The following is a 13,978-nucleotide window of genomic DNA, read 5'->3' as shown; positions in this document are numbered from 1 at the left end:
CCTCCTAATTTTCAGGCTTGCGTGCCCGTGCCGCGTTGTCAGCTTGCTCCTCTCTCTGTGTGCCGTTGTGATGTCTGTCTGCTTGTATGTCAATCTATAGTTTTTTCTAGTTAGATTTTTGTTGCTATTTCTTTTATGCCTGATGATGATTGCTTGTGTTGCAATCGAAACGTCGCAATATGTTATTTTATTTTAATTTATTATTTTATTTTTAGACGTGACTTAACCGAAAAGAACCAAAGAATAATCTTATAAATAATTTAAAAGTCATTTACACTTAAACATACTGGGTGGGTATCTGATGCCAGGCTGTGGTACTTTGGGATCACACAGCATATTGTTGCCGACCGTGTTTCTCTACTGCATCGTGAGCCAAATTCGGCGTTCTGGCCACATAGTCACCTCGTAAGGTGTGCGACCTTTGTCCAGGTGCAGTTCACACGGCGAGCTCGCTCTCTGCTTGAGTCTAAACAACACACATGCGTGACAAGCACACGGGTTTTGCGCATGACTCAAAAGCCATCAGCATTTCATGCAGTGCATTGGCAGTCCCCTTTGGTCACCATGAACATAGATTTGAGTAAATGCGACCGACAGCAGCAGCAGACAAGACAACTGAACCAATGTCAACCTCATTGGGACGCAGCACAGTGCAGCCTTCCCTAACTGCTCCAACCTGCTCTCGCCCTCTTTACTTCACCGTTTTGATCTCGGTTTCGGTGGCTGTCCCAGGCTCACTGCTGCGATTTCCAGATGCCATCTCTTGTCGAGTGAACTTGTTGTACATGACCTGTATGTTACTCCGGTTGGTTCTATGTACCATGTCTCAACCAACAAGATGTGTTTCAAGCAAGTGATGGGCCTGGGTCAGTCATGGGGGCACAAGGCAGGTGATGATATGGAAACTGAAGCATCATACCTTGACGGAGATGGCGGTGGTGACATCAGTGGTGTGCGCATCACTGCTCACCCCGTGCATCACGACAAAAAACTACTACAGACGCAGCCCTGGAATCAGAACTGCATGTATTTGTCAGCTTTTCATGTATATAAATAAAAAACACATTTAGACATGTAGCACTTTTACAAGAAAAACTAGTTCACAATCAGAATTTTCACAAATGTTCACATATAATACTGGCTTAATTTAATCATTCAATATATTTATATGTTCTTTATTCACACACTATTGCACGGATGTGTACTACAGACAGATAAACCAGCTACACTCGGCATCGCGGAATGAAGTGGGCGCACGCACAGCCCCGGGGGAGGGGGGTCTCAAACCGAGTGCCCTGGTCACGGCGTGCCCTTGAGGCTGCTCAGAAAATCATCGATCGAGTGGCACCAATCGCCTGCATGCAAGGACACGTGCTTTGAGAGACGGTGCTGTCTGCTGGGCGCTTTCACCACCGCCCACGTCTCGTGCCAGGCGGGGGCTCGAGCCAGGTCACCAATGCCGCCTGAATTTGAGAAGGAAAATCTGACCGGGCAACACGAATATCGCAGCGAATAAAGGACACCGATTATTTGCCGGCATTTTTATTGTCACTATACTTGGCTTCGGTGGCAGAGTGGACGTAATAATTTGGCCTCGTGCACCGCCAAGAAATGCTTGGGTCCAACTGGACGCCTCTTGCCTCTCTGCGGCACACGCATGAGTTGTCTCGTTAAATCAACACCACTGGGAAACAACATTCTGTATATTTCACAAATCGCTACACCTTGGACGGATGATACCGACACGAACAAAGGGGACATCACCGTCTCCACAAGCTGTACGCATTGCAATCATTGGCCGATATTCAGAGGAACCCCACGGCTGCCGACACAGCGAGACTACGTGGCGTTCTGCCTCCGAAACTACGTTTCTTGTCTCGTTGCCACTACAGCCGTCGTTCTTGGGGCCATTCCAACGCAACGCTGTTTATCGATGGCGATACAGCACGTCGAGATTGAGGACTTCTTCTGGCGACTTGGTGCAGGTGATTTATTGACAATTGTATTTCATGCTCACGAGTGCCTTAGTTCATCCCGGTCTGCTGATCAGCAGTGTCATTTACTTGTCAACATGGGCGAATTGAAGCCGACATTGATGGACAGACTACATTTGGTCTGGAAGTCCTGGAGCTGAAACCATTGTTGTGAAGGGCTTGGAAACGCGTGCGTACAAATCAGACGTTTGCGGCAGGGAACCAAGATTCCAAGATTCAAAGCCACAAACGGAACCGGGAGCAGCACTCAATGTAAAAAAAAAAAATCGATATTTTAAAAGTTGCATTTTTAGAAAGTGTTTATAAATCGAAGCCCGTAATTGGTGAGCAGCTAAACAAAGATGTTGCCATCCTCCTGCACAGGCACCAACTGTGATTCCAAACAGAGAATCGCACGACACAACTAACAACAACACACATCAGTCTGCAGCAGAGAATGAGGTCACCTGCCACAACAGCACGATTTGTATGCAGGCATCGAGGAGAGGACAACACCGCCGCTCTTCCCCAATCGTCGCCCACGCTCGCAGCCAACAGTCCCGCCATTAATAAATAACCTGAAGAGGGCATCATCTCACGGCGCGCACGACACAACAGCGTCGGCAGAGTGTGTTACAGGTATCTTCGTTTCGTCTTGTATTTCTTTTTTTATTCCGTGAGTACAAAGTGTGGGATTTGGATTGGTCCTTCAAACCTGGATTTAAAATATGTCCAGGTGTACTGCAGTTAATGGGTGGGGGCTCGCGAAGTTAGAGGCCGACCTGTAAGCACCTTGGTTGTTATGCAGGCAAAACAGACTGGGCAATAATTCGACTGGAATGTCATTCCGTAGAACGTGAAAGATGGGGTGAGCGCACAACATTAATCTGGAAGAAACGCGTCTCGTTTTAAATAATTTGCGTTGTATAAACGTAACAGATTGCTAAGTGGGTTATGGAAAGCAGCATTTCCTAATCATCTTCATGTTCTCAACTTTTATTTATTCATTTACTCGTTAAATCTTACTTCATTGCGTATTGGTCAGGAAAATAAATTAAACGCAGGGAAGAGGCTGAACAATTGTGCAGAAATAAATATTTGTTTGAAAAAATAAACCAACATTAAAGTACTGTAATATATATTTATATATAAAAATGAACGTCTGTAGGAATGTAACCAAAAGGTCCCACAAAAATTAAAGAGTTTTGCCAGTTCCTTGTACGAGCTGGGCTTCACGTGAGCTTTTACGAATTTGAATCGTACAAAAAAAACCTACAATTTGTGGAGATGTGTTTTTGCCGGTGTGGCGGTGGTGCGAGGTCACACGGAGCAGCTGTCGGGCGAGGCATCCGCGCGCTTGAGCCACACGTCTGGCACGCCGGGCTCGCTGTTGGGCAGCACGATGGGGTCCAGGGACCGCGTCGCCTGGCACGCGCCGGCGCCGTCCCGCGTTCCCGCGCCGCCCCTCAGCGCCAGACGCAGCGCCGGCCGCATTCCGTTGAGGCTCCCCCTCTCGGCCACGGAGCCCACGCCCTCCAGGGCCTCCAGCAGGCTCTCCGCCGGCACCGCGCGCTCCGCGCGCGCGATGAAATCCACCCCGCCGTTGAGCCGGCCGCTCCGCGGGAGCCGCCGCTGTGGCCCGACGCGGAGGGGAGAGCCCTCGGCGTTGTGGGGACCGGCGGCCTCCACCCCGTTCTCCTCCTCGGGTATCGTTGGTGACGAGGAGGAGGCTACGGAGGAGGCAGCGGCGGGGTCCTCTTCGACGCCGTCCTCGTCCGTGACGGACGCCGCGTCGAGGTCGCGGTCGAGACGCTCGGGAGCGGAGGCGTCGCACGCGTTCTCGTCGGCGCCGTGCTCGCTCGTCAGCGCCTGCAACCGGTACTCCTCGGCGCCCGTGCGTGGCCCACCGTTGCCGTAGTGAACCCGCTTGCCGAGCGTCGTCTTGGACTCCTGCTCCTCCTCCTCCTCCTCGGTGGTCGTCTTCTTCTGGCCCGGGGTGCCCGCGCACGGCCGCGCCACGCCGCAGCACGAGTCGGGCGCCGTGGGATTCTCCCCGCGGGGCCCGAGGCAGCAGCAGAGGCTCTGGAAGAAGAAGGTGGCGTAGGCCCAGCTGACGGCCATGACGAGCATGAGGAAGGTACCGAGCTGCGTGTACGCAAGCACCGTGGACGGCATCATCATGGCGCCGGCCAGGAAGGTGGTGAGCGCCGCCATGGCCACGGCGGGGCCCATGCGGCCGAGCGAGAAGCTGACGCGCGCCCGCCGCCCGGGCCCCGGGGCCAGGCGGTACGCCACGCCGTAGTGCACCGCGAAGTCGACGGCCAGGCCCACGGCCACCGACACGGTGACGCTCTCCAAGACGTTGAGCTCCCAGCCGAGCAGCGCCAGCGAGCCGGTGGTGACGGCGATGGAGCCGGCGATGGCGAGCAGGGCGTAAACGCTCACGGCGAGGCTGCGCGTCGTCAACAGCATGACGCCGAACGCCAGGCCCACGGCGAGGCCCAGCGACAGCAGGGAGCCGGCCCACAGGCTGGCCTGCAGGTCGTAGAACTCGAGCGAGCTCACGAACCAGCCGCGGCGCAGGCCCGGCGGCGCCGTCAGCAGCTCGGCGCGCAGCCACGCGTCCACCTCGCGGCGGAAGCGCGCCATGCGCTCGTGCGCCAGCGTGAAGCGGTACGAACTCTGAAACTCCACCAGCACGGCACGCAAGGAGTCGTTGGCGTCGAAGCGCGGTCCCGGCGTGCGCCCATCCAGGGTGACGCGGAAGCGCCGCTCCAGCTCCAGGACGGCGCGCTTGATGCAGAACTCGAAGACGTCGCGCTCGTAGGGGAACGCGGACGACGAGCAGCACGGGGCGAGGCCCACGCCGCCCAGGCTCAGGCCGAGGGGCCCGCCACGCCCCCCCGCGTCCCCGCCGCCCCGCGAGGCCGCAGCTCCGCCGCCGCCGTCTCGCCGCCGCTGCTGCTGGCGGTGACGGTGCTGGTCGTCGACGGCGTCGTCGCAGTCCTCCGACTCCATCCACTGCTTGAAGGTCTCGATGAAGCATCCGGAGAAGTCGGCCTCGCGCTCGCGGTGCAGGTAGAGGCTGTGGTTGCGCAGGCGCCGGCAGAAGTCGAGGAGCCAGAGCTGCGACTCGGCGCTCGCCACGTCGAAGCCGGGGTCCAGCACCAGCTTCCCCCGGTCGGCCGGGTTGAGGGGGTCCCCGTTGTCCTCAGGCACGACGCCCCAGATGAGCGTCACGGGCAGCGCCAGGTCGTCCCCGCCGCCCGAGCCGGGCCGGCCGGCGCGCTCGAACGCGAAGAGCGCGCGGTGCTCGGCGTCGTAGCGCTCGAACGGGTGCGACGGCGCAAATACGCGGAACTCGGCCAGCTCCAGCGACGGCAGCCGCATGCCGGGCCACGCGAACACCGCGTAGGCGCCGCCGGCCGCCAACGCCACGAAGCCGCAGAGCCACGCGTGCCGCAGGCGCACGACGATGCGCGGCAGGAGCCGCTCGAAGAAGGCGCGCGACGCCGCTGAGGCCGCGCGCCGCGAGCGCTCCACCGCCGCCCAGAGGCGGCGCGGCAGAGACTGCCCCTCCCCCGCGCTGCCGGGGCGGCCCCCGCGCGGGCGGAACACGTCGGCCAGGTAGCGCTCGTGCAGCACCACGACGGCCGGGAGCCAGCTCACCATGAGGCCGTAGTTTGCGAGGACGGCGGTGCCGGCGTAGACGCCAAAGCAGCGCACGGCCGTGATGCTGCTCACGTAGTTGGCGTAGAACGCGGCCGCCGTGGTGAAGCTCGTCACGAACATGGAGAGCGCCGCGTGGCGCAGGGTGGCGCGCACCGTCTCCGTGAGCCCCGCGTCGTCGGCGCCGGGGCCCTTGGCGGCGCGGCGATCGGCTTTGGCGTGGCGCCACACGTCGCACAGCACGAAGGCGTCGTCGGCGCCGACGCCCACCAACACCACGAGCGCCGTGAGGTTCATGAAGGGGAAGAACTCGAAGCGCAGCACGACGCGATACACGAAGTACGCCACGATGAGCGAGCTCACGATAGCGAACATGGTCATGAGCGTGACGAACGCGGAGCCCGTGTACACGCACATGAGCAGCAGGACGATGACCATGGCCACCGCCGGGTACACCGTGTCCGTGAGCAGGTAGTCCTGGAAGAGCGAGTGCTTGATGCCAAACTCGATGCCCACCACGCTGGTGACCCCGTCGGTGCGGTTCCAGCGCTCGAGGTTGTCGCGGTACAGACGCATCATGCCGTCGCCCTTCTCCGTGGGCACGAACAGCACGCTGTAGCGCAGGCGCGCCGCGCCCTCCCCGCCGCCCGTCGCCAGGAAGTCCTTGTCCACCAGGTAGTGCAGGATCTGGTAGACGGCGTTGTGGCGCGCGCAGCGGCGCGGCACGGCCTGGCACTTGGCGCGGTCGCGGCGCCCGGCGCCGGCGTCCCAGCAGTCGGGGCCCAGGCTGCCGTTGCGGTAGAGCGGCGCGCAGGCCTGCAGCAGGCGCAGGGCGTGCGCCAGGTCGCGCTCCGTCACTTCGCGGCATGACGAGCGGTTGCCCAGCAGCGCCACGTAGTTGCCGAGGGACCAGCTCGGGCAGCACACGGCGGTGGTGGTGCGCTGGCACAGCTCCGGGAATGTGCGGTGGGAGCTCACCTGCAGGGCGGGACGCGAACGCACACACCAACACACGCACGTAAACGCACACGCACGCACGAACACACGCACGCAAGTAAACGCACGCACGCACGAATACACGCACACACGCACGAACGCACACACACGCACGCACGAACACACGCACGCACACACGCACGCACGAACGCACGCACGTGCACGCACCCGGCCACATGGCACAGCGGTAGAGCAAACACAGCTTGTGAATTCAAAGCCTAGCGTATCTCCGGGGGTCAATAAATTGAGTCTCACTTCATGGCGTTAACAGTCATTTTCCTATGGATAGATTCACCCTCATAACACTCTCATACACAGACACACAGACACACAGACACACACACTCACACACACAAACACACGAGCGTGCACACGCAGACGCGAGGTGTGCAAGCCCTCCTCACCCGCGCGTCGTAGAGGCTGCACATGGAGCGGATGGTGGTGATGTTCCACAGGCTTCCCCCGTCCGCTGCGGCGAACACGACGCGCGAGTAGCCGTCCCCTGCAGCGCAAACGGCAACAACATCGATGCCGTTACAAAGTGTGCAGCTACAGCCTTTGCTGGAATAACACAATAACAACAATTTAATCTCGCAGCGTGTGCCAAATGGAATTACTGCATGGATCAGATAGGCGGACTCCAGGAGTCTGAAATGAACACTAAATATGATGACGAATAAAACCGGCTGCGCTGGGTGGATAGAGGAGGTTCTGATCGCCGAGACGGGCGTTGGAGTGGGCTCCACGTGTCTCGTGACCAAACGGAAGGCCCAAGACAAGGTGGTGGTTACAATTCCACGTGCGTGTGCATGGAATGTGTGACGGCAAAAGACACCACTGGGTGGTTGAACCAGCCACCCCTTCAGCAACAAAGGACCGGGAGGCTACATCACAGCAGGATGGTACCGTGGTGCGCACAGGTGGTGCGTCTACCGGCTATCTCAGTCAACCCATAGCACCGGGGTCTGTTCCGTGATCTCCAGCGAGCCGATGACAGTAAACATGGCTTCTAAGTGCGCACAGCCCGACACAAGCGCCGTGGTGATACCGATGCGACGGCGTGGGTGTCGCGAGCGAGGACTCGCCGGGCGGGTCGCAGAAGAAGGCGTCGGTGTGGAAGTCCCACTCGGCCGCCCTCCGGTCGCGCCCATAATCGTCATTCCAGGGTTTGTCCAGCTGACCCTGGCTACGCACGCACGCACGCACGCACGCATGCACCACACATGTACACACGCATGCACCATACACGCAAGCACGCACCACACACACGCACCACGCACCACGCGCACACACACAATAACCCCGTTAATTCCGGGGTGAGCGCTATTAGCGAGTGCCTGCATGGCATCTCATGTCAACCGTTCAGAGGGAGCTGCACGGCAGCAGCTCGGGGCGATTCAACAACGGGGCATTGGTCTGCCAGTTGGGGCCCATGATTGCTGCTCTGTGTCATCCCAGTTGTGGAAATTGCGATTTAACTGCGGCGACTGTCACTCCCATAATATAAACACCCATATTACGGGGGTTTGTTTTTGCCGCTCTCATTAATGAAACTTCAAATTTGTGCTGGATATTCCAGAAAACGGGCGCCCTGGATCAGAATCTACAAGATTTTAGAGATTTGTGTCCCTGTTGCGTCTTCCTGCAAGCCTCGCATGGTACGCAGAGGGCCGCAGAACCTCAGCCCTACGAGCCCTCCGCAACCGCGCAAAGGGCCCACACCACCCTGACGGACTGATTTACGCCGGCGCTGCGCATGGCTGTCAATTGAAACTGCACCTGTAGCGCAGTGTGTTCACGGCTAAACCTCCGCTCCCCGCACACACAGACGCACAGACAAAAGTGGACGTTTTTCGTCAAACGCAACACACCGCGAGGACGCAGTCGGAAGTCTCACCTCCTGGCCACCTGCTCGGCGTACTTGAAGGGGTAGTTGGCGAGCGTCGCCATGTAGCCCGTGTTCTTCAGCATGTTGTTCCACGTCACCAGGCGCTGGCTGATCTCCGTGCCGCGCGGCTCAAAGCCCTGCCAGGGCCACACACGGGCGACCGTCGGCACCGCGCATTCCGCACGGCAAATCGCCCCCTTCATCTCACCTCCCCTGCCGGCAGCCGCCCAGATCGCGCACGCCAAAGCAGGCACCGGCGCGAACAGCGCGCTGCTCGAACTCGTTCGTTCTGTCGCCCTTTCACTCTTACACGTCTATCCCTTTCCTTCTCTCCACTCCTTCACTCTCACCTCATTTGCTCCCGAGCGCGAATTTCAGTTGTGTTTAGGTGCGAGTCTGAGTGAGTGTGAGTCTGGGCGAGTGTGAGTCTGGGCGAGTGTGAGTCTGGGCGAGTGTGAGTCTGGGTGAGTGTGAGTCTGGGCGAGCGTGAGTCTGGGTGAGCGTGAGTCTGGGCGAGTGTGAGTCTGGGTGAGCGTGAGTCTGGGTGAGCGTGAGACTGGGCGAGCGTGAGTCTGGGTGAGTGTGAGTCTGGGTGAGCGTGAGTCTGGGCGAGTGCGAGTCTGGGCGAGTGTGAGTCTGGATGAGTGTGAGTCTGGGTGAGCGTGAGTCTGGGCGAGCTCACCAGCAGCGGGTCAGAGAAGTCGGGCAGCTCAGGGACCAGAACTCCGACGAGGGCGCAGACCACGATGAGCAGCGTGCACATGGCCAGCACCACGATCGGCCAGTCGGCGATTAGCTCCGAGTAGCTGCGCACGCACAGAGAGGGGGGGTCGGCGTTGGCCCTTTAAGCCTCGCAGCCCGAGAACGTCGAGCCAGGGCAGGCCTGGGGCAGGTAAAGGCTGTCACTTCTTCTCCTTCCGTGTGGCCTATGAACAGCAACCGTTTGAGATTCACTTGGAGATAGGGTAAGCCAGCACGCCACACCGGCAATTCTCACAAGGCCAATCGCTTGAACCGGCACCATTCACAACGGTTCCCATTCCTATCTCGCGATGTTTCCACGGAGGGGAAACGGCAGCGAGCACGGGCGGTGGGACGAAATCGGCTCCGTACGCGGACTTCTACGTTTGCATTCGCACCGCCGCATGGCGAGTACCGGCGTGGCCGTAGACGAGTGTGCGGCGCGCTGCGTGTGGACGCACAGTCACTTGCACACGGAGAGCCGCACGGGCCGCGGTTCTCAGTGTGCTGCAAGTACAACGCACGCTGCGCGTAACACCGCCCCAAACTGTCTCTCTGCACACGTCGCGGGGGCCTGAAGCGAGCCGAGCACAGGCCGACACCGACGTACAACCTACGACGACGCGTGCGTGGGCGCACGCAGGCGCCATCACGCACACGCACACAGCCAGGCGTCACCGGAAAACAGGACGCGCCGTTGGCTAGCACCTATCGGGGTCTAACTCGAGTGCCGAGGTCGGCCGCCATCTCGTTCGTCACCCACTGCGCAGCGAAGCGACGCTACACTCCCCATTCCTCGCGGACGCCTCTCACGGAGCGCACCGCAGGGGCACACCGCGCCGCGCGCGCACGCTCACACCCAAGTTAAGTAGCTACGTTGCACGGGTCTCTAGACTTACGCACAGGAAGAGCATGGGAGGGCGTCTCATCAGCAAGCTGGGGGTGGCAAGGGAGGGGATGCGAGGCTGGACACTGCTGTTGCTCTCTCATCTACTGGTTTCTACGTCGACGCAGACCGACAAGAGCAATGGCTTAGTCGCTCGCACTCATGCAAAAGAATGTGGGGCCAGGAAGGAGGGAGTGAGGGGAGACAGAGCGGGAACGAGGGAGTGTGAGAGGGAGGGAGTGAGTGAGTGAGTGAGAGTGAGTGAGGGAGAGAGTGAGGGAGAGAGTGAAAGAGTGAGAGAGTGAGTGAGAGAGTGAGAGAGTGAGTGAGGGAGTGAGTGAGAGAGTGAGGGAGAGAGTGAGAGAGTGAGTGAGAGAGTGAGTGAGAGAGTGGGAGAGTGAGAGAGTAAGGGAGAGAGTGAGTGAGAGAGTGGGAGAGTGAGAGAGTGAGGGAGAGAGTGAGAGAGTGGGAGAGAGAGTGGGAGAGTGAGAGAGTGAGTGAGAGAGTGAGGGAGTGAGTGAGGGAGTGAGTGAGAGAGTGGGAGAGAGAGTGGGAGAGTGAGAGAGTGAGTGAGAGAGTGAGGGAGTGAGTGAGGGAGTGAGTGAGAGAGTGAGGGAGAGAGTGAGCGAGGGAGAGAGTGAAAGAGTGAGTGAGGGAGAGAGTGAGAGAGTGGGAGAGTGAGTGAGGGAGAGAGTGAGAGAGTGGGAGAGTGAGAGAGTGAGTGAGGGAGAGTGCGCAAATGATTGCCAATGTGTTGTCAGGTGCCACAGACTGTGTAAGTGTGCACTGGAACAACAAAGTGCGACACTGCCGGATGCTGTTGATGGTTTTTTGCGGCGCTTACCTCTTTGGGAATTCAAACGGCTTCTTAGACCTGGAAAATAAAATAAAATAGCCGGTCAGTAAATAAAATGCACCGTCCGTTACAGGACGTGATGCACAGCAAAACGAATGCATGCACAGATACAATGATAATGGTGACTCATTTACCCAGGAAATACACTGTTTGAGTAGGGTTCCACATTGGAATGCTAGACAAACATCAATTACATCCTCTCTTTTTATCATATCCATTCATTTCCACCCAATGCATATAATCACCAGCCGATTGCAAACTCACACAAACACACACGGCCTCGTGCGACACACAAACATTCTTGCGCTATGCACACACACACACACATCTGCAGTCATGCACAACACCACCCACAACACAGACACAGCTGTGAATAAGAAAGCACGGTTTGTCAAAACATGTCACGGGGTGAGCGGCTTTGCAACTCGATATCACATCAACCCAACACACAAGCACGCACCGTTCGAGTCACACACAGATGTTTCAGTTGCGTACGTTGGGTAGCGCGTGCGAGTTGCGAATACACCCTCCCCCCGCGGCGAGACGATGCGTGCGTGCGTGCGAGTGAGCACGCTATCCACGTGCGCGGGTTGGTTTCGTGATCGCTGCAACTCATCATCATCACGAACGTCGCGGGGCGGCGGTGCGGAGCCGGCTCGCACCGCCGAGTCTTACACCGCGTGTGGAATCGCCAGCGCGCGACACGGATTGCCGAGTCGGGAGGCCACGATCCGTGTCGCGTGGTGTCATCGTGCCGTCACGGTGCGCAATCGCGAGTCGAGTCAAGAAATTACTCTTTTGCATCTCGGTTATACACTTTTGTTCGCTTAATGTGCTTAAAAGTTAAGTTAGCACCTCATTTGCACATCATGTGATCATAAATAATCAAATTTAATTGATGGATGTATACAATGCAATGCATCAACCAAATAACAAATTTAAAACCTGCATCTGAAACGTGAACAACTGCCACTGCGTTACTACACCAACCTCCAGGTTCATGAGCCCATTTAATCAAACTCAGTGCCTTGCACACAGAGAAAGTGCTCCCATTTGGCCAAACAAATCTCAGGGCACCCAGACTATGGATCAGATATCAGAATGTCAACGTTGGCGATTTGCATCATTGCCAGGAACCAAACCGGAACCATCGAGTGTCCTTGCACCCTGACTCGGGCACCACCGCTCCCCATTGCAACACAAAGACGATGCAAAGTACACTTCTTCTTTTTTTTGGGTTCGGCCGCCCGCGGTGGTAAACCCTCAGCGATCAGATCCGTCACGCCCGCAAGGCGCCCGGTGCCCAGCGCCGGAGCTCGCGGTTATTTCTGAGGCTTCCAAAGAGCAAACAAACCCACGGCACAGAGGCTTTTTGTGTTTTTGTTTTGCGCTTCTGCCGCCGCCGCTGCCGATTCTGAGCGAGCGGCTCCTTTAGAGACCGCCCTCCCCCCACTCGCCGCACAATTAGCCGGGCCTCCTTTACAGAAATCACAAGAAACGGTTAAGCCGTGGCCAGCACACTCAAACGAATACTTAACATTTTTCACGTTGGTGCTGTCCACAAAACCATCACAAAAAAGTGACGATCGTTTTCTGCGTTTCGTTAAAGAGCCTCCACGGAAATTTTGGTGGCCACAGAATTGCCGCTGACTTTTTTTTTACAGCAAAAATCTTGAGTTGCTTAGAAATTCATTTGGTGCTCGGAGGAATTTCGGACGGCCACGGGGGTCGCGCTTAGACTTTAGTGACCCCGAAACTCATAAAATAACGGTGACAAAAGCCACGAACAAAGTCAGTAACTTTGCCACCAATTATTTGCCACTGTTAACAAACTGCCGCACGAGCTGAATGTGATCTCTTGTATTGGTTTTTGTTCAGCGTAAATATAAAACAGTAAACTCGTGAGTTGCAGTCTCATGCATCGTTTAAAGAACGTGGATATATTTGTATTGCTTGGCAGTTAACTACTCTGTTAATTTCCGATGTTTAATCCGGTGAGACCTCATGAGGCTTAATTTCTGACATGTACCTTTCTCGACCATTATGTATTCATTATCTTGGTTTCAACCAAATTCATATTTTTTTCTATTTTCAAAGTTTAATTCACGTCTTTTCCCTATGTCAATCTTAAATTTTCTACAATAAGGACCCCAAACAAAGTATATAATGAGAATATTAATTATTACCACTCTAATTTCTTACATATTTATAGACAGCAATTAATCGGTGCAACACCATCATAAACTCAATCTAACAACGTCCTCGTGAGGATGTTAAGAGCTGGCACCGCGGAGACCTGGGGCTCAATCTACGCAGCCGCCTGTGACTTAATGGCAGCAGTGGGCGGTCTCAACATATCTACCCCTGGCCTCACAAACCAAAGTCATTTAGTTCTTCATTCATTTTGATAAATTCCAGCTCTCAGATTAAAAAAAATATCAGTTTTACAGTCACGTGAAAAACTTCCCTCTTATGCACGGCGAGTGGGAAAGGGCTGCCATCGACTGTGCAGATCAGAGGCCACCCGAGGGATCTCAGAAGTACCTCCGCGATATCAGCTTCAGTGGGCCGTTCTCTAACACGAAGGGTTGCCCACTGCCCTGCCAGAGATCCAAACGCATTCTTCATCCCATAGTGTGACACCCAGAGCACAATGGCAACATGCCACAAAGTTTTAAGTGCTAATCAAAACCAAATTGTTACCAAAGAGGCAATTTAAAATGTAAGCAGTAAAAGCAGTCCTGCTAACAACAACAAACGCACCGCTTACTCCACGCACCTCTTGATCATTATCACACAAAGAACCGCAACATCGTACTTGGCCGTTCACTGCTTGGTGCAGAAGATCACAGTTCAAATCTGACTGGTCACACTGGGTAATGCTGCGGGTGCATTAACCATCACAGTTGACGTGAGAGATCCGGTGATATCATTCAAAGAAAAGTCGGCCACTGTGTTGGTGGCGGCAC

General features: G+C 56.4%; 1 protein-coding gene across 1 annotated transcript in view; it reads right to left on the bottom strand.

Annotated features, from left to right (window-relative positions):
* Positions 1-3,166: 3,166 nt before the first annotated feature.
* Positions 3,167-13,978, bottom strand: part of LOC144720130 (protein dispatched homolog 1-like) — a 58,344-nt gene continuing 47,532 nt past the window's right edge. Inside the window, exons 3-8 of the mRNA XM_078596632.1 lie at positions 10,998-11,027; positions 9,209-9,332; positions 8,536-8,663; positions 7,724-7,824; positions 7,043-7,140; positions 3,167-6,620 (exon numbers count right to left, since the gene is read on the bottom strand). Of these exons, the coding sequence (XP_078452758.1) occupies positions 3,294-6,620; positions 7,043-7,140; positions 7,724-7,824; positions 8,536-8,663; positions 9,209-9,332; positions 10,998-11,027 (3,808 nt within the window). The 3' untranslated portion in view covers positions 3,167-3,293. The remainder of the gene's footprint in view (positions 6,621-7,042; positions 7,141-7,723; positions 7,825-8,535; positions 8,664-9,208; positions 9,333-10,997; positions 11,028-13,978) is intronic.

The sequence above is a fragment of the Lampetra planeri genome, chromosome 7 (assembly GCF_965212315.1).
Source record: "Lampetra planeri chromosome 7, kcLamPlan1.2.h2, whole genome shotgun sequence".
NCBI lineage: Eukaryota > Metazoa > Chordata > Hyperoartia > Petromyzontiformes > Petromyzontidae > Lampetra > Lampetra planeri.
Note: the sequence above shows the minus strand (reverse complement) of the source record. Positions and strands in the feature narration are given on the sequence as shown.